We start from the raw sequence: 27,212 nt of genomic DNA on the forward strand, positions 1-27,212 counted from the left end.
TTTCTACCTCAGTGAACAGCACTACAATCCACCCAATTACTCAAGTCTGAAACCCAGAATTCCTCCTTCCTCTAATCCTCAATTCCAAAGATTCCCCAGGACCTGCTGAACAAATAAAGATATTTATATATTTATCTCCATTTCCATTACTTTGATTCAGGCCACCAAAGTATACTTTTGGTATGGATAATGACGAGAATCTATCTCTCCAAACCATGTACACTGCAGTCAGAATGGTTTTTCTAAAATCCAAATCTGATCATCAGGTCATTCCTTGACTAAAAACCTTACTAAAGCCAGATTCCTTAGCTAGTGTGGCCTACAAGCCCTGTGAAAATACAGCCTCTCCAGCTGTCCTCATCTCTTAGCATCCCTTAGCATTTTTGCTACCTCCTACTTCCAACGTGCCAGCCTTTTTGAACTTCTCACAATTCCTTAAAAGCACCATACTTTGATCTCTGGCCATAGGCTACTACTGCCTTTGCCTGGAACACACTCCATTCCCATCCCCCTTCTACTTGGCTTGCCTAATTCCTAGTCATCCTTTAGGACCTCGCTTACTATCCTCATTTCCTCTGGGAATTCTTCTCTAACCTAAGACTAGGCATCTTTCTAAGGGATCACAACACTCAATTTGCCACATAGTAACTGCTTACTTATGTATTTGGTTTTCCCATCTTCTCACTAGAAGATCCTCAAAAGCAAGGCCTTTGTCTCATTCATCTGTATCTCTTATATCTAATACAGTGTCAATACTTGAGAAGGTATCCAATATCTGTTGACTAAAAAAGTAAGTTGCTGTGATTTTCCTTACATCTTTGAATAACTTTAAATAAAAACCTGCTATTCCTCACATCTAGAATATACTGTAGACTAAAAATTAACATTCTACAAAAATAAATGAAGGTAACAGCAATATTTTACACAGAAATGTGGTGTTCCTTAACTTTTATAAAACATGAGGAAAATGGAATAAAGATCTAATTTCATTATAAATTTTATTGACTAATATTTTAAAATAAAGAGAAAGCCCTTCTTAGGGTTCTCTTAGAGTACTATAGTTTAATATATATACAATGTTGGGCGTATTGGGGGTCCAGAGACTAATGAGGTATTCCTTTTCACTAACAAATAATACTATATACTTCTTTGTGGTAGTGACGCTGACTGGCAGAAAGATGGGGTAAGGAGGCAGGAAGGCAGATACAGAGAAATAAGATAGCTACCTCCAACTCTAATTCTCGTCTTAAATCCTCTGAATTTTTATCTTGGCATTCAGAGAACACTACAGAAAAAACTTCAGAAAAGAGTGTGTGGCTGGAATAACACTATATTTATCTGTAAATAGCACCCTTACCTCACTAGTGCTAACTGAAAAACCTTTAGATTTCTGAGAAAAAATTTAAGTTTTGATTGTTTCATCAATCATTACATCATGATACTAAAGATAAAAGCCATGGCCCAGTCAATCAATCTCAGATTTGTAAATTTTTAGAGTTCACCTTCCAGATTATACTCATGACAAATTTAAATTACCACCACTACCACCTCATTAAGCCGATGACAGAATCAGTTAATCTAAAATTTTAATAAATCATAAGAGCATTTAATATAAAATATTAAAATCAAAATCCAAGTTAACAAGATTTTACACTTAAAACAACATTTGCAGAACATTATATTATTTCAACTTTTAAAGAGAAAGATGCTTGAAAATAGCCGTGACAAGGAAATTGGGGAAGTCAGCTTCTCAAATATAAAACAACAGGGCTGAAGTACATTTAAATCAGTTAAAAAAAAATCAAACTTTAAATGTAACCTTTATTAAAGCCCCGATAAAATCTTTCCGCCCTTTTAAATTAGAATACAAATTTCAGAAGCATACAAAATGTCAACAGCAGAAAACACTTATTTCACAGTAGATTACATTCCGGTTGAAATCTTTCCTCTGTCCATTTAGTTTTATTTCAGGTCATCTTTTCCAACAAATTTAGTTTTTAAATGTTTTTTTTACACAATGGAAAGTCCTTTTTAGAATTTCTAGAAGATAAACCCAAATTAGAGGGAAAAGACTATTTAACCTCAAAGCCTACAGCAAAATAAGTAAAATGACTAGAGGGCAAATGACAAGCATTTATTAAATATACATACATATATATATTTCTAAGGGAAAAAAACTATATAACTCACTAAGTGACACTGTTTTTTCAAAGTGGCAATCAACATTCAAAAAGTTTGTAAAAACACCATTTAAAAATTCAAGTTCGGGGTCTTCCCTGGTGGCACAGTGGTTGAGAGTCCACCTGCTGATGCAGGGGACACGGGTTCGTGCCCCAGTCCGGGAAGATCCCACATGCCGCGGAGCGGCTGGGCCCGTGAGCCATGGCCGCTGAGCCTGCACGTCCGGAGCCTGTGCTCCACAACGAGAGGCCACAACAGTGAGAGGCCCGCGTACCGCAAATAAATAAATAAATAAATAAATTTCAAGTTCAGGGGCTCCCCTGGTGGCACAGGGGATAAAACTCTGTGCTCCCAATGCAGGGGGCCCAGGTTCGATCCCTGGTCAGGGAACTAGATCCCACATGCATGCCACAACTAAGAGTTCACATGCTGCAACTAAGGAGCTGGCAAGCCACAACTGAGAAGCCAGCAAGCTGCAACTAAGGAGCTGGCGAGCCGCAGCTAAGTAGCCCACCTGCCACAACTAAGACCTGGCACAACCAAATAAATTAAAAACAAAACAAAACAAAACAAAATTCAAGTTCCAAGTCAGTTACCAATCACTGAACAAAGAAAATGAAGCAACAACAGCTGACGTCATAAATTAACCCTTTGTTCAGTGACTACAATTGGTGGGGTGAGATGGGGGACACTGAAAATACACTGTTGCACCAATTTATATTTACTCCAAAAACAGTACGTTTAAAAAGGGAATCCAGGGATTACCCAGATAAGCCAGAAAGGTCCTAATTCATCTATTATGTTGCCTGGAATTTCACTATGTAGTGAGCAGGGAATTTGGAATTCTCTACGGAAAATTCAGTGTCATATTCTTTCACTTAATGCATAGCAGCACATACCAATGGGCAAAACTTTGCTCCATTTCTAAAAATAGTTAAGCTGAGAAACTACTCAAAATCATATTTTTATACATAAGAAATTAAAATTTGGAACTCTCATCCCTTGTGACAAACAAGAAATGGCCCAAAGCCACTACACATAATTTCAAAATTTTTTCTTTAAATAAAAAAATCGTATTTCCCATGCAATTTTAAGAAATATATTTTCCCGCAGGGAATAAGAGAAATGTGATTTCATGAGAATTACCAAATCTTGGTGAGAGTCCTAAAGATCTAAAATAATAAAACTGGATATAAACTGACAAATTTCTATTGACTTAACTGCAGGTTAAGATTTTACCCTGTTGGCTTCCAGGAAAAAGCCCTAACAAGTTAAACTAGAATGATAAAATATGTATATATATAAATTCAGAAAGACGCTAACAAGGACACAGAAAAAGCTATACAGTGTGGTATTTCTGAGAATTTTTTTTTTGAGTCTTTTAAGTAGATGAGTCAATTTTGTGCTTTAAATATGTAAATTGAATACTGTAGAATAATATTAGAAATAAAAGAAGAAACATTTGCACCACTACAGTCAGACAGTGCAAAACTGGTAATCTAAATAATTAAGGCTTTCTGCTCAACCAAGATGGTGATAACGGCCACTAGCCTAGGCAAAAGGTGAAGAAAAAACAGAAGAGAAAGGTACTCTTTTGAAGGAACTGGTTTACACTACTGTAATTTGGGTGTTAGATGACTTAATACTATTTAGTCTGATGCTATAAAACAGTCCAGTTCCTTCTGGTGGAGAGATGGTGGAGTTACAATCATCAGGTGGCTGAGTTATGCTGAGTCATTTATCCAAAGATGAAAGAAGAGTAATTACGAACATCTGCAGTTGACAATGACCCACATATCTACTCAAAATGACAAAGAAATACAAACAACAAAACAAGGATTATAGGCTGGCCGTACTAACAAGCAGATCAGATAAATGTCTAGATACTCAGATCTTAATTTTAACTCCTAATAAGTAGAAGGTTAGTACTGATGATATGATACTTAAACAATTTGACTGTGACAGCTAAGATGAAACAAGAAGACAAGTAGATTTAGTGAAGAAAAAAATGGCACATGAGAACCTTGGTATTTAAGGTTTTTTTGCAGCCTTCTCTACCAGATCTATAGTAAATAACATCTTTGGAGTTTCTTAGAATATGTCTAGCTAATTTTGATGGCTGTTTCTCCTTATTTGATCTTCAATTAGTGGCAGATTGGTCAAAAAGAAAGCTAAATTAGCCACACTGAGACACCAAACATGATGGAAACAATATTCCTCTCCATGAAGCAGGTAAAGTCTTATGCATGACAAACTAAGAAGTAAAATCATTGTTAGTTTGTCTAGGACTTAAAAAAAGGCTTCCTATAAGCCATTTTTATATGGAATTTGGAACTTTACAACTGGTAAAGTTAAATGTACTCCACAGAGATGAGGGTTACTAAAATATGCACCCAAAGAAGAGTAATAATAAAACAACAACAAAAAAGGTTATCAGAAGCATCAAGGTACTGACCCATGTCCTGAAGGAGCAATGAAGTATAAACAACACTGCACTCTGTTATCAGGCATCTGACGTCTGTTCACTCTAGATTCTGCATTTAGGTAGTCCTCAAACTTACTATCAATGTAGTCGATAACAGGCTGCCAGCTGTAGAATGCAGATAAATAAAATAATTAAGTTGTAATTCTACATATGAACATACAATTAATGACTCTATTAAAGGGCAATAATCAATATTTTTAAATACACAAAACCTATGTAACCAATGGAAAAAAACGCCTCAAATTATTCTACATATACTGATTTAAAAACATATAAATTATGTTGAATAAATCTTGATTCATTATTTCTAAACTTTCCAAACAGAAGAAAACTGTTTAGAGTCAGACACAACTAAATTATCGTATTACTTGCATTAATAAATATATCAATGCTAAGACACTTTACAATATGAAAAATTATATTCAAAGAGTTTTATATTTCAAATGAAAAGATTAAACAATACAGAAACCTCATAATGAACTGTTACTTAGGTGTTTCAAAAGTTGACAGAAATTTATTTCAAAAAACAATGTGGAACTTGGGACTTCCCTGGTGGTCCAGTGGTTAAGAATCCGCCTTCCAATGCAGGGGAAGTAGGTTCAATTCCTGGTTGGGGAACTAAGATCCCACATGCCGTGGGGCAACTAAGCCTGCGCACTCTAGAGCCTACTTGCCGCAACTAGAGAGAAGCCTACGTGCCTCAACGAAGATCCCGCATGCCACAACAAAGACCCAACGCAGCCAAATAAATAAAAACAAAACAAAAAAACAGTGTGGAACTCAAAGAAAAATTAAAATATTTTTTATAAGCTACTAAGATATTGCTTCCAATTAGAAAGCCATGGGTGTTTTATTCACTTACAACTTATGGAAAAACTGAAGGTCTAAAATCAGGTTTAAATTAGAATGTGATAGAAAATGGATAAAATTATAGTAATTATATAATTGATATAAAAATACATAAAATTATAGTAAAGAATGAAAAGTTGCAAGTTTCTTATAATAATGAGAATTCTTTTATCTATGTTTAGAATCTGTCTTCAAAATACTTCTATGAAAGGTGTTATCTTCATTTTATAGAAGAGGAAATCAGTTCAAAGAAGTTAAGCAACATGACAAGTGGCAAAGTTGATATATGAACCCAAGTCATATTACATAAAGTTCAGTGACCTTCGCTAAGATGAGAAGCTTTAAAATGTTAAGGTAAAAAAGTCTAACCACCCCCATCCCCAAATGCAGTGGAAAGCAGCAGTGACAAACCCTTCTTACCAATTACTATTATCCACTGCATCTCCAAATCCTGGGGTATCAACTATTGTGAGCAGCAACTGAACACCACCTTCTTTGATTAAAACTTTGGATTGTTCCACCTGTAAAAGTCATTGGTACAGATATTAATACCATACATTATATCCTTGGTTTCCTACAACGTAAGAGGTAGGGAGATGAGTGTTAATCAAAACCAAATGGGAAGCTTTTTGCAAGCTAAATCTACTCACTCACACACTTTCTTTAGAATCAATTACTGTTAGAAGTCTTGGTTATTTAAAAGAAAAGCACATATGTAAATAGTGCGTTTACGGCTCACTGTTGGTACAGAGAAGGAAAACAGGAACTGATAAAATAATATTAATTACTAAAGCCATACAATACTTATGTAACCTAAATGCAATACTTATGTAACCTAAATGCACATCTAATAATACAAATAAACAATGTGCTTGAATGATTAAGTAATTCATAGAGATCAAATGTAATTAATCAGACAAGTACATTTAATTTATCATTTGCAGTAAACGTTTTCCTGGACTATCTCCATCTAGTTTAGTCCAAACCAATTACTCAAGTGAACTTATTACCATTTGCAAATCTTTCTCAGCATGGCTGTAATTATTTACACTGTGTTTACGTTATGGCTAAGATACAATTCTCTTCTCAAACGTGTTACTGTACATTCAGGCCAAAGCAATCAGCAAAGGTCAAGGCATTGAAAAACAATGTATTCTGGTAGGGTAAAACCTATTAACTCTGATTAAAACCTTCAGTTCTCTTTAGAATTTGTAAAAATCTTCTATTTGAGAAAAGGTATTGGACTTAAAAACAGTAACAACATTTCCTCCTACAGTCTAAGATATTTTTGTAACCCCAAACTGTTTTAGAATGTAAAAATCATTCATCTTGGGCATACCCTGCTGCTACATAAAGCAAACACTGATTCAAACAGAAAACGGGAATCATTCTCCTAGAAAAAGATAGGCTTTCATTCAATTTATATCAAGTGTTTATTAAAACTAGAGGTTTCAATTATGCTGATAGGCTAACTTAAGAGGCAAGAATTATACTCAAACTTTGAGTGCTACAAGCCATAAGATGGTACAAATTATTGTACCAATAAGTACTATTAGACCTAAGAGGGAAAGGTAATCACATGAAAAGCAACTTCAACTATATATGTTGGTTAACAGTGTTTGGAAAGGAAGAGCGGCTAATTTCTGGGTAGAAAAAGTTTGGTTCACCTTTAGAGATTACAGAAATGATGATGTCTTTCCATTTCCCTTTGACATTTTCTTACAGATGTTAGCTGATGGATGAGGAGTTGAGACTAAGACTGCTGAGCAAGAAAGTGTATAGCAGCATTGTCCAATAGAACTTTCTGAAATGATGGAAACGTTCTTTGTCTACACTATCCAATATGGTAGCTGCTTGTCCATGTGGCTACTTACCCCTTGAAATGTGACTAGAGCAACTGGGGAGCTGAATGTTTAATTTTATTTAACTTGAATTAACTTAAATTCAAATAACTTCATGTGGTTTAGTGACTACTGAATTGGACAGTGAAGGCTGATAGAAATCAAAAATTATTTTGTTAAGAGTATTATCAAAAAAGAAACTTGCTGAAACTGAAAATACTGCCTGAGATTTGGACATGCATGTTCATGGCGAGGCTTCCAATCTTTTAGACAAATAAGGAACAAAGCTCTTATCTTTTAGACCAATGGTCTTCAGACTGCTTTGATCCTAGTGTAAACTATCAGTGAAAATTTTAAACATCCCAAATATGTTTACCTACCAAACATACACAATTGGCAATCTGAACATTAAATATTAGTGTCAATTTCTCATAAATTAAAAAAGTAAACATCAATAAATAAGAGTTCTGGGCTTCCCTGGTGGTGTAGTGGTTGAGAGTCCACCTGCCGATGCAGGGGACACGGGTTCGTGCCCCGGTCTGGGAAGATCCCAAATGCCGCAGAGCAGCTGGGCCCGTGAGCCATGGCCACTGAGCCTGTGCGTCCAGAGCCTGTGCTCCGCAACGGGAGAAGCCACAACAGTGAGAGGCCCACGTACAGCAAAAAAAATAATAATAATAAAATAAATAAATAAGGGTTCTAATATTTTCTGGTCATCTTCAATATCAACAATGGTTGCAACACTGCTTGAGAGACCACTGTTCCACACCACATAGCTGAGATAATACAGTTTGTCTGATATCAGCTTACTGTAATAACATGAGGGAAACCAAATAACTGCAGAAATAATCAGACTCATTAGGGCAGATTATCAAAACTAAAAAAAATTAAGTCATATTACTTCATGTGGCTTAGGAAGTTCACATTCTATATATCTGGTGGTCCTCTATAGATAAAAATGACAATCTGGTTATATGTCAATTATATCTCCATTTTAAAAAAAAAAAAAGGGGGCTTCCCTGGTTGCGCAGTGGTTGAGAGTCCGCCTGCCAATGCAGGGGACACGGGTTCGTGCCCCGGTCCGGGAAGATCCCACATGCCGCAGAGCGGCTAGGTCCGTGAGCCATGGCCACTAAGCCTGCGCGTCCAGAGCCTGTGCTCCGCAACGGGAGAGGCCACAACAGTGAGAGGCCCGCGTACCGCAAAAAAAACCCCAAATAAACAAAAAAAACCAGGTTATTCATTTATGGTAACTGTCATTGAAGCAGAAATATCCAAAGTAATCATACCAGCTCTTCACCTAACAATTCTTTTACATGACACAGTACTGTATATTAGAACTGATGCAAAAATGTAATTGTTCTACATGAATCATCTCCTGATTTTACTCCAAACCATTTCTGGTTCCCTTATTACCAAACAAAGCCCATTTCTACCTTCAGTACTAGATTGTATACTAATCACACATCATAACAACTTAAATTTTAAGATTTTTGTTTCCTTGTTTAAAAAAATTAGTTGAACTTAATTGTTTATTGAAATGACAAGAAAAATGAATATCTGTATTTTATATGCTTTAATGAGTCTGTTAATAAAGTTTCTTTTCTTCTTTGGCCTATGAAATTCTGTGTATCCATACATGGTCAAATACAAAGACGACGGCAACATATGGAAGAAATCCAGAAAACATAACTGTAAACTAGTGCCATTCATAGGATCCAACTGTATCCTATCATCTGGTTTTGCAAGTATCCTCATGGGATCCATGGAAAACAAATTAGTTCAAGTCCAGGAATTTCAAACATTTCTTAAGAAATCTATTCCAAATGGCCACTTTCCCATGCACTTTACTTAAGCAGGTCACATCAGCATATTTTATGGCATCAGAGTTCCAAAAGAATGAATCAAGGGCACTTTCAACTGAGTTTCTCTCTGAAACATAAAACTAAAGCCTATTTTATTGTCTATGTATAATTAATTAATTAAGGGCTCTTTTGGATTCCTAGATTCCAGAAACCCACACTTTCTTCTAATATTTTCAGTTTTTCAATCTGAGAGAAAGAAAAAGTCAAACTTTCAGTGTTTATACAGCTTCAGTTCTTCCATTGTTGAAAGACTATTAAATACACTACACTTTTCTAACTTAATGTTTGAGTCATTTTTTAAAGATAAATAAAAAGTGTTACTTAATTAACTATATTAAAATTTGAGGAGAGGGTTAAAATTTTCTGTCAGTTTACCTCCAACTATACTTGCTCAGGACGTGGCATTATAGCCAAAACTCTGCAGAGACTTGAATAGTAGATACTTGAACAGCCTGTGATATTCCACTTAGCTCAAACACAAAATCTATTTTGATTATTTAATAACTCAAAAGACAAACATCATCTTAAACACTTATGTTCAACAAGAAACTTAAAGAGGCAATGACCAACAGAATAGTTATGCTTAAAGACTACTTCCCTCTCATCAAGACCCAGAACTAGCTGAAAAGAAACTTGATCTGAAGATTCTGCCTTCTACTCTCTGAACCACTACACCTCATTCCCTTGTCTCCTTACACTGAGATCTTAATTCCCTTGTCCCTTTCATTTTCTATTAGCAATCTCCCCTCCCAAATCCTTTCTTTTCCTTTCCAGCTCAGATACCTTTCCATAAAATTCATAAACTTCGACAGGAATTTCCATGCCATATGATGATCCTTTTACTTGTTCCTTCATCTCATGCCTCTCACAGTATGACTTTTATTTGCTCCTTCAACTCATGTCCCTCCCAGTATGGCTCTTCCCAAGCTCTACCTTACAATCTCTGCCACCATGCTCAGCAAAGCACTTGATCTCCGCTGGAAGAGGAGAGCACCCCCAATTTGTTGTTGCTATTTATTATTTAATCTTTAAAAATTGAAGTATAGTTGATTTACATTGTTTCAGGTGTATAGCAAAGTATGTATGTATGTATATGTGTGTGTGTGTGTGTATATATATATATATATATATTCAGATTCTTTTCCATTATAGGTTAGTACAAGATATTGAATATAGTTCCCTGTGCTATACAGTAGGTCTCTGTTGTTTATCTATGTATAGTGGTGTGTATATGTTAATCCCAAATTCCTAATTAATCCCCCCCCTTCTTCCTTGGTAACTATAAGTTTGTTTTCTAAGTCTGTGAGTCTGCTTCTGTTTTGTAAACAAATTCATCTGTATCATTTTTTTAGATTCCACATAAGTGATAGCATATGGTATTTGTCTTTCTCTTTCTGACTTACTTCACTTCGTATAATAATCTCTAGGTCCGTCCATGTTGCTGCAATGGCATTATTTCATTCTTTTTTATGGCTGAGTAATATTCCATTGTGTGTGTGGGGGGGGGGTGTATACACCACATCTTCTTTATCCATTCATCTGTCAGTAGACATTTAGGTTACTTCCATGTCTTAGTGCTGCTGTGAACACTGGGGTGCATGCATCTTTTTGAATTAGAGTTCTCTCCAGATATATGCCCAGGAGTGGGATTGCTGGGTCATATGGTACCTCTATTTTTAGCTTTTTAAGGAACCTCTATACTGTTCTCCATAGTGGCTTCACCAATTCACATTCCCACCAACAGTGTAGGAGGGTTCCCAACAGCATCCCCAACTTGTTTGAAGCAACACTGAATCTTCCCTCCTGTTCAGTGGAATAGATCCCTTTTTTTCCTAAGGCTAATTTCTCAGTCTATGCTGGGGATTTGACCAATTTCCATTTTAGAGTCATTTTGACAACTATTTAGACTATTTCCCCTGTAACTTCAATCTCTTATCTCTTACGGAATGATTCCCCATAGGATACAAACATTCTCAGGTCTTTTTTGGAAATAAAAACCAAACCACTGTCTCTGTCCCCTACACTCAACCTCTAGGTATTCCCTCTCATCCCTTCCTTCATAGCTCTACCCCCATCTTCACTGCCTCACAAATCACTTCTCAATCCACTGTCATCTTCCCTTCTATTCCTACTATTTCACTAAAATATACTTTGCCAAGGTCACCTATACCACCCTATAGCAGCACCTTTCTCACTAAATCATAATTGTTTGCTATATCCTTCATATGACTGTGACATCTTTGAGAACTCTGTGTCCATCATCCTTATAGCCCTCAAACCTGGTAAAAGACAAGCATTCAATCATCTGTTCTGTGTATGACTGGTTCAAAAAACTATCAAAACAGGACCAACATCAACAGGAGAGTTTCCTAATTGGACTCTGTAAAAATGTTTCAAGGAGTCATAAGATGTTATCTTAGGGATAGGATTCACTGTTTTCACTTCTTCTCACCTCCAAAATTTTTGTACCCATTTAATCTAAAATAGTGATTTATTGGACTTCACAGACCAAGAAAAAAAGTTTTAAAGGGGACCAACATAAGGCTACCAACAAAGAACTTGAAAAAAAAAAAAAACTAGCACTGTCATTTCACAAAAGAAACTGAAATGGATTTAGTCTCAGAATAAAGGACAGTCTTTCCCTAAGAGACAGTTGGCAACCTTTTGCTGACATGAAATAAGATATATTTTCAAATATAACAAAATTATAAAATTTGCTACCATATATACAACATTGTATGTAATATTTTTCTCAAAATTTTTGTTAATCTGAGCACCTATATTTGAGATTGGAATATGAAGTAGAGCTCAAGTGTTCAATTTTTTCTATCACTTTATTTTAATCAGTCTATTGGGAAAAAATATATATATATGAATGAAAGTGAAAGTAACATAGTGCCATTTCATTCAATTTGAAATATTCTGAAAGAACTAAGGAAAAACAATTCTCTCTCTTACTTTCTTCCCACAGAGATAGGATGAAACCAGTCTGCAGCAGTCCAGAAACACTACAGAGGAGTGGTCCACAAAGTACAGTACCCAGACTGGCAGCTGCATAGTTGGGCCCTGTCTCAAACCGACTAAACAGAAAACTCTGGGGAAGGGGACTCAACAATCTGTTTGAGCAAGGCTTCCAAGTGATTGTGATACACACTGAACTTTGAGAACCACTGGTATAAAGAACAACAGGACTAGAATGTCAGCTCACATTTGGAACCGCACAGCTCAGGTACCTAAGGCCAAAGATAGGAGGTTGGGAATTAATCTCAGAAGACTTCTATTACTGAAAGTTCACTCAAATCAGAACCACTAATATACTGGAAACTCAGAATCATTTCTCTGCTCAGAGTAGATGGTTTCTCCTTCCTTCCAAGACTGTGAATGTGAAGGAATTTCTTCTTTAAGATATAAGCCTCTTGTAAATAAATAATGCTTAGGGAAGAGATTATGAAATTGTGGTCTTTATTAAAATTTCACTCCCTATTTGCCACATCACAGGATGTTTCTTCTCTTCTTCTTTTTGACAGTTGGAAGTGTTCCAAAAAGGCTTCAGGTCAGGGAAAGTGCAGATATTTGCCTTCTGAAACTCAGGATTGTATGTTTTTCCTGGTCTAATATGTCTGGGCTGAGATGTAATACTTCTGGATCACTCTTCACTAAAAGAATTTAAGAGCTTCTAAGAGCAGATCATCTACTAGATTATCAAGCTTGGTGAAAAGTCAGTCAACTGTAAAAAAAAAAAAAACTACATTCTATTCTCTAACTACACTGAATGACTAGGAACATGTCATGTTCTCTCCTGGGTAAGTGAAGAAAAGAGTTCAGATGATCTTCATCTTGTTTCCAGTATATCAAGGAATACCTCCATGGTACAGTCAGGAAAAAGGACTTCTCTGGGATTCTAATCAGGATCAACCCAGTTCTCAACAGTTAATGTCTCACTTTTGGTAAAGGGGGGAGATTTAACAGCAGTACACAAGTCTTTGTCTTAAAAATCTTACTAGAGATATCCTTAGTCCTAATTACTCCTTTGTTTTCAAAACAGGGAGAGCTAGGAAGATAGTCACAATAGAAGAGGACACTTAATGTTATCTTAAAAAGGAAGGCAGGGCTTCCCTGGTGGCGCAGTGGTTGGGAGTCTGCCTGCCGATGCAGGGGACGCGGGTTTGTGTCCCGGTCTGGTAAGATCCCACATGCCGCAGAGCGGCTGGGCCCGTGAGCCATGGCCGCTGAGCCTGCGCGTCCGGAGCCTGTGCTCCACAATGGGAGAGGCCACAACGGTGAGAGGCCCGCGTATCGCAAAAAAAAAAAAAAAAAAAGAAGGGGCAAAGTGAGTTTAGATAGGATTATTTTGGAGACAGACCAATGTAAATAGAATTCTGACAAACTGAGAGCCTCTCCCACCACCTTTAACAGATGGCAGCCTGGGAGAAATTATCTGCAATGACTGAAATGTAAGGGACTATTACCTAGATAAGACACTTCTCCAAATTAAGAAGGAAAAGATAGGAAATATTAAGATTGTCAAAGCACTCAATGAAATCTGAACAATTAATGAGTATAAAAGACATGTTCAATCTCATAAGAAATCAAAGAAAATAAAATGAAATGACGAAATGTCTTTATGCACACACACATGCACAACAGAAATGAATACTTATGTCCACCAAAATATATATACAAGAATATTTATGTTAGTCAAAAAGTGAAAGCCCAAATGCTTATCTACAACAGAGGATACACTGTGATATATTCATGCAGTGGAATATTATGCAACAATGAAAAGAACTACAGGTACACAACATGAATAAATACCACAGACATAAGCTTCAGTGAAAGAAATCAGACAGGAATATACCTAAACAAAGTTCAAGAACAGACAAGATTAATCTATGGAGATAGAAGTCAGAAAGGTGTTTAATTTGGGGGTGGGTATAATACTGATTGAGAGGAGGCATAAGGAAGCCTTCCAGGGTCCTAGAAACATACTATATCTTAATCTGGCTGTGGTTAAATGGATATATGAATACATATATAAAAACTCATCAAGTTCTATGCTTAAATTTGTGCCCTTTTAGTACACAAATTAAACATCAACTTAAAAATTAAGGGCTTCCCTGGTGGCGCAGTGGTTGAGAGTCCACCTGCCGATGCAGGGGACATGGGTTCATGCCCTGGTCCGGGAGGATCCCACATGCCACGGAATGGCTGGGCCCGTGAGCCATGGCTGCTGAGCCTGCACGTCCGGAGCCTGTGCTCCGCAACGGGAGAGACCACAACAGTGAGAGGCCCGCGTACAGCCAAAAAAAAAAAAAAAAAAAATTAAATTAAAAAAATTCTGCTCGGGCTTCCCTGGTGGCGCAGTGGTTGAGAGTCCGCCTGCCGATGCAGGGGACACGGGTTCGTGCCCCGGTCTGGGAAGATCCCAGATGCCGCGAAGCGGCTGGGCCCGTGAGCCATGGCTGCTGAGCCTGCGCGTCTGGAGCCTGTACTCCCCAACGGGAGAGGCCACAACAGTGAGAGGCCCGTGTACGGCAAAAAAAAAAAAAAAAAAATTCTGCTCAAAACAAAGATAATCAAAACTTCAAAAAAGATAATCAAATTTAAAATTTCAAAAGACTCTCAAATTTAAAATTATTCCACTTAATCTATGATAGTGTTTTATAAAACTTCACAGACCCAAAGAAAGATAAACAAAACTTCAAAGACCCTCAAAGTTTGAAATATCCCAACTAAACACTAAGTCTTATAAATTTTTAAAACTTGTTTGTTCAGTCATTCAACAAACATGGGATGCTAACGTGTAACAGATGCAGTTCTAGGAACTTAGCTTGCAGCAGTGAATAAAGTGAAATTCCTACCCTTATAGAGCTTACACATTTGGAGCCTGGGGTGGGAATTAGAAGGAGTTTATAGGGTGGTCAGGAAAGGGCTCCTTAAGAAAGCAACTTTTAAGCAGAGAACTGATGAAAATTATGAAGCAAGCGAGAAACAGAAGTGGAAGGCCCCTGCGGTGGAAGTAGGAATAGCCTGTTCAAAGAACAGCAAGGAGGTTGGTTTGGTCAGAGCAGAATAAGCCAAAGGTGGACAAGTGTAAGAACTAGGTTGCGGGGAGGGGGAGTAAAACAATCTCTCATTATTTGAGCAAATACTTTGTTGCAGAGCATGTTAAACTAGATTTCTATGTGATGAATTCCTTAGACTGCATGTGCCAATACTTTCACCTGTTCAGACACTAGCAAAGATCACTGCATTGGGTGAATCAAAAGAACTAGAAATATTGTCCATTTGCCTTTATTAAACAAAGCAAAATAAAACATGGTAAGGTATAAAACTTTTATGAGTTAATTGGCTTCCATCATCCACCAAGCAGCTTACTGGAATTTCAAGCCTAGTCCTACAGTCAGTCAATACCCTCCAGAGTCCAGTTTAAAAATTCAAATCTAATAAGCAACAGCAAACATTACGTATGCACCATTTGATATTTTAAAAATAAAACAAACAAACAAAAAACCACTTCTCTTAAGTATTCCTTACTAGCCAGCATCAGACAGATCAGCCTTATGACCTAATTTTCTGGGTTTTTTTTTTTTAAACTAAACTTTCATATATTACATAACTATGAAGTGATGACTTCACTGATCAAATCATTTTGTCTTCATTTTGTCTAAACTGCCTAACTGGGAAAACTATCTCCATATGTAAGGTTTTTAAAGGAAAAGGCAATATAAATCAAAGAAAACTGACAACTTGTTGGACCAAACATTATTAAAAAGAAAAGCTAATCCACTTGTTAAGAAATGGTTAATCTGTTAAACTAACACTTATTAAATGTCTACAGTATAGAGATAGTACAGTTGATACACTACAGACTAAACCAGAGTGCTTAGATTTGTATCCTAGTTCTGGTACTCTAACTATATGATCTTGGCATATCACCATCTCTGTGCCTCAATTTCCACATCTGTAAAATGGGGAAAAGAATACCACTTACCTCATAAAGTTACTGAAAGAATTAAATAAGTAAATGCATCTAAAGTGTTTGGAATAGTACCTGGAAGATGTTAATGACTGTTGTTTTATTATTAATCTAGACCTGGCATTATGCTATGTGCTAAAACTACAAAGAGGACTCAGAAAATTTCCTCACCAGCACTAATCACCAAGAACACCACTGGCAGATACGTGACCATCAATATTTAACAGATATTTTACAGTAAATATACCTGAATTTAGGAATCTACACTGTGGGGTTCCCTTAACATTTCTACATACCTAGTTACTAATCCTGGATTTAAATACTTAAATTAAGAAAGCTAAAAGTATATTTTCTTGCTTAGGGTTAAAATGTTCAATACATTACAAAATAAGCAATGCAGTACAGTGTCAAGTTTTTATCAACAGAACACATATTTGCAGGTAATTTGAAATCTCAAGCTCCAGACAGGATATTTTAAAAATTCCTGGGCATCCCTGGTGGCACAGTGGTTAAGAATCCACCTGCCAATGCAGGGGACACGGGTTCGAGTCCTGGTCCGGGAAGATCCCACATGCCACGGAGCAACTAAGCCTGCGCACCACAACTACTGAGCGTGTGCTCCAGGGCCCGCGAGCCGCAACTAGAGAAAGACCATGCGCAGCAACGAAGACCCAACGCAGCCAAAAATAAATAAATTAAATAAATTTAAAAAAATTTTTTTTAATTCCTAAAACAGAGAAAACTTTAAAAAGGAGAAATAAAATATCTAGCTCCAGAGTCACTGCCTCAATAAAACATGCTCCTGCCAGAACTGTTTACTCCACTTCTCTTCTGCTTCTGTGCTGCATCAATCCATCAACATTTTTTCAATCAATAGTTTAGAGCGGTGCTGCCCAACAAAAATGTAATGTGAGCCACATAATTTTAAAATTTTCAGTAGCCACTTCAGAAAGTAGTAACAGGTGAAATTAATGTATTTTTATTTAGCCCAATATAACCAATTATCATTACTGCAAAATGTAATCAATAGAAAAATTTTTAATGAAATAACATTCTTTTTTACAAACTAAGTCTTCAAAATCTGGAGTGTATTTTATACTTGCATAACATCTCAATTTGGACTACCCACATTTTAAGAGCTCAACAGCCACATGTGGCTACCAGCTACTGTACTGGACAATGCAGAGCTAGAGAGTCTAGCACTTCACTATATGGGCCAGCAACATGAGCATCACCTTGGATTTTGTTAGAAATACTGAATCTCAGCCCACCTCAGACCTACTAGAACAGGAACTGAATTTAACAAGCTCCCCAGGTGATCTGAATATACATTAAAGATCGAGAAGTACTAAATTAGACCACACATAGCTTGTAAGCCTTAACAAATTGCTATTGCCATTCAACTATCATGTGGTATCATGCCACTCACTAATACAGAACACTGTATTTAAATAATAATGGCTTCCACACGAATCATGTTTTCTCTATGCTGTCCAAAAGAATTTTCTGCAATGGTGGAAACATATCTGTGCTGCCCCAAATGGTAGCCACTTGCCACATATGACTACTGAGCATTTGAAATGTGACTGGTACAACTGAGAAAGTGAATTTTTAGTTTTATTGACTTTTAACTCATGCAAACTTAAATAGCTACTACATATAGCAAGTAGCTACCATAATGCAGCATAACTCCAGCTGTTACTACATCCCACTATACTCTCTAGGAGGGTCCTCAAGACAAACTTATAAGGTTCTAATCAAGAAAATTCCTCTAATTACCTGCACTTCTCTCAATAAATCAATCTCTCTTTTTTATCAGCAACCATGTTTACCACTTTACATTGGCTAAGGTCAAACTTGAAATCTACCTCTATGGAAATATAAGTTATAGAATGTGTTTTGTATCTGTTAACATTACCCCACCTTATCATCAGTTAACAATATACATACCTGTACAGTCTTTTTTATTCTATGGGAAGGACCTGGATACTCTGGGGAATACAAATCTGTGAGGAATAATGAGTTGATTAATGTTGACTTTCCCAGTCCAGATTCACCTAAAAGAAATAGAGGTGGAAATCTGTTAAACTCAGCTACCTTATCAAGCTTAAATATTCAACCAATGCTATAATCAAACTTGCTTTTATGCAAGTACTTCTTAGTGGGACAAGGAAGTGACATTAGAAATTATACTATAAAGGCTCTCTATTAGAATAAATTCTTTGCCCTCATTTTCTTATCTATCAAATTAGACTGTTTCCAAGGATTTTTACCTTTATAATTCTACCATCTGTGTTCGCTAAAAGTAATGTATCTGTAGTCACCATTTTTAACAGTAATGTATTCCTAGAGATGAAAGTTAGTCATGAAGGAAAACATCCCAGTTGGATGATATATTGCTGCTTCAGTGAAATAAAAAATAAAAGTATAAACATTTATTACAGACAATGAATGACCAAGGAAACAAATCATGTAGCTATAAAAAGTAGAAATCTGCTGATAAAAAGAAGAAAAATTAATCACAATGCATCTTAGTACAAAAGTGAACCACAAAAAAATACTTCCAATTTACCCATATACCAATCAGCTTAAGTATAAAGGGTACTTCTCTATAAACCAGACTCCAAAAAATCATGGGTAATTACTTTTTATAAAAATGCTCCTGCCTGAAGTAGGAGAGAGGTAAGACACGATTTCCACTAAGATTCACATACTCTTCTCTGACCCTTCATGTCAAGTCTAGTACACCATACCAAATGTACAGATATTTTTTACTAAAATAGAAACAGCTTCAGGATATATAAAATACAAAGTTAAAATAGATTAAAAGTCATATAATAATTATCAATTAATATGGCACCAGGTTAAAGAATCTAGTTATTGTTAATAGTTCAGTGAGTTTAATAGGCATCTTTAGCCTAAATAACTGATAGCACAATATTAACCTTACTATTTCTATTTATAGGTTGAGTTCTTTTGATATTGGCTCTCAAGAAAGGTAAGAACCGGGTGACTTCCTTGGTGGCACAGTGGTTAAGAATCCGCCTGCCAATGCAGGGGGCACAGGTTCGATTCCCTAGCCCGGGAAGATGCCACATGCTGCGGAGCAACTAAGCCCGTGCGCCACAACTACTGAGTCTGTGCTCTAGAGCCTGTGAGCCACAACTACTGAGCCTATGCACCACAACTACTGAAGCCCGTGCACCTAGAGCCCGTGCTCTGCAATGAAGAGTGGCCCTTGCCCGCTGCAACTAGAGAAAGCCCGTGTGCAGCAACGAAGACCCAAAGCAGCCAAAAATAAATAAATAAAATTTTAAAGAAAGAAGAAAAAAAGAAAGGTAAGAACCATTGTAGGTGGTCTGGGCTTACTCCCTTTGAATGAGGGAGAATATCCTTTTTTCTAGACGTAGAAGTTTCTAAGTCACGGGAAAATAAGTTATAGGTTCCCCATACCTGCTTCTTTCTAAACTCTTAAACCTTGAATAAAGGAGGAAAGACTAGAATAAAACCCAAGTACTTGGGGATAATCAGAAGTATCTACAATATTTTCATTTAGAAGCAACCCTGCCCTTGAACCATTGCTATAAAACTCCTCACCAAATCCTCCTGGGTTGGGACACACAGTTTTCAAGGCACAAGCCCGCTGTGTCCCCCTTTGCTTGGCAAAGCAATAAAGCTATTACTTTCTACTTCACCCAAAACTCTGTCTCCAAGATTCGACTTGGCACCAGTGCACAGAGGCTGAGTTTTCAGCATCATTCCCTCAAACAAGAAGGAACAGAGCAGACTTTACTCAGATAAAACATTCTAACCTCTTTGGGGCTATCAGAAGGACAAGTGTTGCCTAACTGGGATTTCAGGTTGGAGAAGCACTGGGCAACACTGGTTAAAGTGCAGGAGGACTACAGATGCCTGGAGCAAAAAATTATGGGTGGAGAGACACAACAGACCACCTAAGGCCTTGAGGAGATGCTGAGGTAAAACTCCTTGGAGAATTAAGACATTCAAAAGAAACCATGTATGCAGGGGAAACTGAGAAAGCCACATACAGGCTCAAGCAATAAACATGCTCAGAAAAGTTGTGAAAAGGCATTAAACTTTCACTTTAGGCTGGATCTCTAGGTTCAGAGCATGCCCAGCTAATCATCAGACATCTGCCCTGACATATGACCAAGTCTGCAAAGACAGGGCAGGGTGAGTTTTTTCAAATGCATATTTTTCAACAACAAAGCACAAAGCATTCAAAGAAACAGAAAACACAGCCCATAAAAAGGAACAAAACAAAATCCCAGAAACCATCCCTGAAGCAGCACAGATAGTGGACTTGCTAGATGAGGACGTTAAAATAGCTGTCTTAGCGAAAGATAACCATCATATCTCTTATATGTGGAATCTAAAAAACAGGGGGGTACAAATGAATTTATTTACAAAACAGAGATAAGAGTTTTGTAGAAACAAAGTAGAAAACAAACTTATGGTTATGGGGGTCAGGGGGATAAATCAGAAGACTGGGATTTACATATATACACTACTATATATAAAATACATAACTAATAAGGACCTACTGTACAGCTCAGGGAATTTTACTCAATACTCTGTAATGGCCTATATGGGAAAAGAATCTAAAAAAGAGTGGATATATGTATAACTGATTCACTTTGCTGTACATCTGAAACTAACACAACATTGTAAATCAACTATACTCCAATAAAAATTTTTTTAAATAAATAAATTTAGGGACTTCCCTGGTGGTCCAGTGGTTAAGACTCTGCGTTCCCAATGCAGGCGGCCTGGGTTCAATCCCTGGTCAGGGAACTAGATCCCGCATGCCGCAACTAAGAGCCCACATACCACAACTAAAGACCTGGTGCAGCCAAATAAATAAGTAAATAAATTTAAATAGCAAAAAAATAATAATAATAAATTAAACAAAATAGCTGTCTTAAATATGTCCAAAGAGCTAAAGAAAACAATGAACAATTAATGGAAATCAGGAAAACGATGTAAGAACAAAACCAGAATTTAACAAAGGAATAGAAATTGTGTAAAAAAACCAAACCAAACCAAACCAAAACAAAAATTCTGGAGCTGAAACACACAATTGAAAAAATTCACTAGAGAGGTTCAAAAGCAATTGAGCATGTCTAAAAAAGAATCAGCAAACTTGGAAGATAGGACAATTAAAATTATTGAGTCTAAGGAGAAAAAAGAATGAAGAAAAACACAGCCTAAGGGATCTATGTGGGACACCATTTATTGAACTATTATATACAGTATGAGAGCTTTAGAAGGAAAAAGGGAAAGGGTCAAATAGATTATTTGAAGGAAAAAAAAAATGACCAAATTTTTCCCCAATTTGATGACAGACATCAATCTACAAATCCAAGAATCTCACTGAACTAGTAGGATAAACCCAGGAACCCGCACTGAGACACATCGTGATCAAACTGATAAAAAACAAAGACAAAAAGAGAAACTTGAAAGCGGCAAGAGAGAAGCAACATAGAAGGTATCATCAATAAGATTAGCAGCTGATTTCTCAGCAGCAACTCTGGAGACCAGAAGACAATGTGATGATAAAACTGTCAAATGACAATTCTACATCTGGCAAAATTGTGCTGAAAAGCTGAGGTAGAAATTAAGATATTTCCAGATAAACAAAAACTGAGGGAATTCATTATCACTACACATCCTCCACAGGAATGCTGAAGGGAGTCCTTCAGTTGAAATGAAAGAACCCTGGACAATAACTCAAAGCCACATAAAGATCCCCAGTAAAGGTAAATACATGGACAAATATAAAAACTGGTATTATTATAATTTTGGTTTCTAACTCCACTTTACATTTTCTGTAAGACTTGAAAGACGAATGAATAAGAAATAATTAGAAGTCTGTGTTATTGAGTACACAATGTTCAAAGATACAATTTGAGACATCAATAATAAAAAAAAGTATGTGGGGGCTGTATATGAGTAGTTTGTATATGTAATTAAAATTAAATTGGTATAAATTCAAGTTAGGTTATTATAATTTAAGATTTTATATATAATGTCTATGATAACTACAAAGAAAGCATCTACAGAATATACAAATAAGGAAATGAGAAAGGGAATCAAAACGTGATGCTACAAAACATCAACTAAACACAAAAGAAGGCAGTAAAGGAGAAAATGATATATTCAAAAGCTGTAAGACATACAGAAAACAACAAAATGACAAAACTAAGTTCTCTGTTACCAGTAATTACTTTACATGTACATGGATTAAATGTCTTAATCAAAGGCACAGATGGCCAGAATGGCTAAAAAAAACCCGATCCAACTGTATACTATCTGTAAGATCTAAAGACTTTAGATCTAAGGACACATACAAGTTGAAAGTAAAAGGATAAAAAAGATATTCCATGTAAGCAGTAATCAGAAGAGGTGAGATGGCTATACTTGTATCAGACAAAAGAGACTTAAGTAAAAAATTGATACAAGATGCAAATTAGGACTTATTATTAAAAAAGGGTCAATTCATGAAGTGGATATTATTACAGAATTATAAACATATATACACCAAACATCAGAGCCCCAAAATATATAAAGGAAACACTGACAAAATTTTGAAGGGGAAAATAGACAGTTTTACAATAATAATTGGAGAATTCCATACTCCACTTTAAATAATGGATAGAAGAAACAGACAGAAGATAAATTAGAAAACAGAGGACTTGAACTACACTATAAACCAACTGGACCTAATAAACATAGACAAAATACTCCATTCAACAACACCAAAATACACATTTTTCTCATGTGCACAGGGAGTATTATTCAAGACTGACCATAAAACCAAGTATGACTTGATAAACTTTTTCTTTTTTTTTTTTTTTTTTTTTTTTGCAGTACGCGGGCCTCTCACTGTTGTGGCCTCTCCCGTTGCAGAGCACAGGCTCTGGATGCGCAGGCTCAGCAGCCATGGCTCATGGGCCTAGCCACTCTGCAGCATGTGGGATCTTCCCAGACTGGGGCACGAACCCATGTCCCCTGCATCAGCAGGCGGACTCTCAACCACTGCGCCACCAGGGAAACCCATAAACTTTAAAAGATTTCAATCATCTTTTCCTATCACAACGAAATGAGACTCGAGATCAATAACAGAAAGAAAATGAAAAAATTAACACATATAAGGAAATTAAACAATACACTCAAACAGCTAACAGGTCAAATAAGAAATCCCAAGGTAAATTAGAAAATACCATGGAAAAAAAAAAGAAAATGAAAACACAACATACCAAAGCTTATGAGATACGAAAAAGTCATTTCTAATAGAAAAATTTGTAACTGTAAACACATACATAAAAATGAGGATCTGAAATCAACAATCTAACTTTACAACATAAGGAACTAAAAAATAAAGAACTAAACCCAAAACCAGCAAAAGAAAGGAAATATTAAAGTTAGAGAGGAGATAAATAAAATGGAAAACAGAAAACAACAGAGAAAAATCAACCAAACCAAAAGTTAGCTTTTGGAATAGATCAACAAAATTAACAACTCTTTTAGCTAGACTGATTGAGAATAAAAGAAAGAGAAGATTCAAATTACTAAAATCAGAGAGTGTGGATATTACTCCCAATTTTACAGAAATAAAAAAATTATGAGAGTACTATTAATAACTGTATGTCAATAAACTGGATAACATAAATGAAAAGGACAAATTCCATAAGACAAAAACTTAGAAACAATGAGGAATTAAGAGAACACATACAGTGAAAGGCAAACAGGCCTCTCAGATACTGATAAAGTGATTAAAAAATGGAAATGATCTAAATAATTAATATGGCTGATTTTCAAAAAATACAAAAATTCCTACCCAGAGAAAAAACATATTTTTCAAATACTTATGGAGCACTTACATAATCAGATCATGTTTTGGCTATAAAGAAAATCAATCAGTACTGAAAAACACAGAAATCTACAGATCATATTCTCTGACTACAAGCAGTGAAATTATAATTAACAACAAAATAACACAACCCATTTGCCCACTTAGACATAAAACAGTATCTCCCCTCAACTCTTATCTGAAAAACTACTCAAATACAAACAAAATGAGTAATATATACAAAAGTCTAAGATATATGACTAAAGTGGTGTTCAGAGAAAAACCTGTGCCTAATTAAGCCTAAAGAAAATAGATCAACCTTCAGAGTGGCTCTTGGAACTGTAAACCAGTATCGCTTTTCTTTTTTTTTTTTGAGGCAAGGAGTAATGACTTTATTCGAAAAGCCCGCAGACCAAGAAGATGGTGGACAAGGGTCCCCAAAAATCCGCATTAGTTTGGTCTGAATGCCAGCTCCTTTTATAGAACAGAGAGGGTAAGGAGGTGAGGAAGTAAAGTAAAAAGGCCATAAGCCTTTCAAATATCTCCTAGAATGGCCAGCCTCTGGGAGCAGATGTGTTAATTTCTTCTTTTCTGCAGCAATTCATAGGTAGACAGGGTCAGGATGTTTCCCTGAACAAAGGCACTTTGGTTTAACATTCAGACAGCAGGTCAGGGTCCCAAGGCAGGTCATTATGTATGATTATAATAACAAAAGCAACAAAAAGCAAAGGTTAAACTCAAAGAAACAGATCCAACAAGGAATCCGATTTAGCTCTTCCCTGGTATGGAAACTCAAGGAAAGGGTCATTGGAAGCTCTGATTTTTACAGCTGGTGGGTCAGAAAGACCTGGACTTGTGACTGGTGTCTGAAGTGGCAACTGGGGGAAGGGGGTAGTCTTATAGTATTGAGCCTTTAACTTGTAGAATCTGATGCTATCTCCAGGTAGATAGTTTCAGAATTGAATTGACTGTAGGAAACTCAGATGGTGTCCGAGAATTGCTTGGTGGTGTGTGGACTCCTGCCCCCATGTTACTGAACTCAGGTTTGGCTGCTCGCTGCTCAAAAGCTAATACTTTTGAGAGACAAGTGCTGGTAGGAATGGAAAGGTTGCTTTATGCAAGAGACTGGCAACTTGTGTCCAAAAACCAACTCCAAAGATTCTGCTCAACCATGAAAGTTTTTAAAGGGAGACTCATTAGCGGAGGGGGTCAGGGTCATTATTATCTTCCACAGTGTGCAGACTTTCTTCTGATTGGTTGGTGGTGAGGTAACAGGGTGGCATTCCAGGAATCTTGTGCTCAGCCTGAAGTTACCATCTTCCACCTAGGTGGGAGCCTTAGTTCCACAGAAGAACTCAAAGGTATTGCTGTGTATATTCCTTGAGGAGGCACCAGGACCTCGCCCCACTGTTGCACTATTGTTTCTTTCTTTTTTTTATTCAAACAGAAAGTCACAAAAATTATGATCATCCTCATCAGTTCACTCAGTCCCATGTAATTAATTTTTTTTCATCTTGATCTTTTGTTAGCACTTTTCCATCAGAGTTCTGAAAATGCTTATTCATTCAGTTCAGCAGTACAGTCAGTTACCAGAAACATGTACTTGTCAGAGTCTGTTCCATGAATTCCTTGAAGATGAAACCCTTTTACAGGAACATTTTTGCAAAAGCATCAGAGTACACCCAGAACAGTCTGTAAATGACAGAAGACTTAAAAATGACCATGGGTAAAGATTTGATGAAAGTTCATAATAAGGCAATTGACAAGGAAATTTAGTTATTTCTGAGATATACATTTTAGAGCAATAACTAGAATTATGACTTATAACATTATACCAGAACATATAAGATCTTTAGAAATTTCATGTAATGTCTGAAACACTTATGTTAACATATTTCCATACAAATAACCCAAAAAAAGTTTAGTAATTAGTTGTGTTTTTTTTTGTTTTTTTTCTATACTGCAGGTTCTTATTAGTCATCAATTTTATACACATCAGTGTATACATATCAATCCCAATCGCCCAATTCAGCACACCACTATCCCCACCCCACTGTAGTTTTCGCCCCCTGGTGTCCATATGTTTGTTCTCTATATCTGTGTCTCTGTTTCTGCCCTGCAAACCGATTCATCTGTACCATTTTTCTAGGTTCCACATATATGCGTTAATACACAGTATTTGTTTTTCTCTTTCTGACTTACTTCACTCTGTATGACAATCTCTAGATCCATCCACGTCTCAACAAATGACTCAATTTTTATGGCTTTTTATGGCTGAGTTAATATTCCATTGTATATATGTACCACATCTTCTTTATCCATTCATTTGTCGATGGGCATTTAGGTTGCTTCCATGACCTGGCTATTGTAAACAGTGCTGCAATGAACATTGGGGTGCATGTGTCTTTTTGAATTATGGTTTTCTCTAGGTATATGCCCAATAGTGGGATTGCTGGATCATACAGTAATTCTATTTTTAGTTTTTTAAGGAACCTCCATACTGTTCTCCATAGTGGCTGTATCAATTTACATTCCCACCAACAGTGCAAGAGGGTTCCCTTTTCTCCACACCCTCTCCAGCATTTGTTTGTAGATTTTCTGATGATGCCCGTTCTAACTGGTGTGAGGTGGTACCTCATTGTAGTTTTGATTTGCATTTCTCTAATAATTAGTGATGTTGAGCAGCTTTTCATGTGCTTCTTGGCCATCTGTATGTCTTCTTTGGAGAAATGTCTATTTAGGTCTTCTGCCCATTTTTGGATTGGGTTGTTTGTTTCTTTAATATTGAGCTGCATGAGTTGTTTATATATTTTGGAGATTAATCCTTTGTCCGTTGATTTGTTTGCAAATATTTTCTCCCATTCTGAGGGTTGTCTTTTCATCTTGTTTATGGTTTCCTTTGCTGTGCAAAAGCTTTGAAGTTTCATTAGGTCCCATTTATTTATTTTTGTTTTTATTTCCATTACTCTAGGAGGTGAATCAAAAAAGATCTTGCTGTGATTTATGTCAAAGAGTGTTCTTCTTATGTTTTCCTGTAAGAGTTTTATAGTGCCCAGTCTTACATTTAGGTCTCCAATCCATTTTGAGTTTATTTTTGTGTATGGTGTTAGGGAGTGTTCTAATTTCATTCTTTTACATG

At 36.4% G+C, this 27,212-nt stretch overlaps 1 protein-coding gene across 4 annotated transcripts in view; it reads right to left on the reverse strand.

The window, feature by feature from the left end:
- The window catches only part of SEPTIN7 (septin 7), a 103,499-nt gene that overhangs the window by 29,113 nt on the left and 47,174 nt on the right, over positions 1-27,212 (reverse strand). For all 4 annotated transcript variants that reach the window (XM_032642790.1, XM_032642791.1, XM_032642792.1 and 1 more), the window contains 3 exons: positions 18,151-18,257; positions 5,936-6,036; positions 4,637-4,771 (listed from right to left, as the gene is read on the reverse strand). In XM_032642790.1, coding sequence (XP_032498681.1) covers positions 4,637-4,771; positions 5,936-6,036; positions 18,151-18,257 — 343 coding nt within the window. The remainder of the gene's footprint in view (positions 1-4,636; positions 4,772-5,935; positions 6,037-18,150; positions 18,258-27,212) is intronic.

Source organism: Phocoena sinus, chromosome 9 (assembly GCF_008692025.1).
Source record: "Phocoena sinus isolate mPhoSin1 chromosome 9, mPhoSin1.pri, whole genome shotgun sequence".
In the NCBI taxonomy this organism is placed as follows: domain Eukaryota; kingdom Metazoa; phylum Chordata; class Mammalia; order Artiodactyla; family Phocoenidae; genus Phocoena; species Phocoena sinus.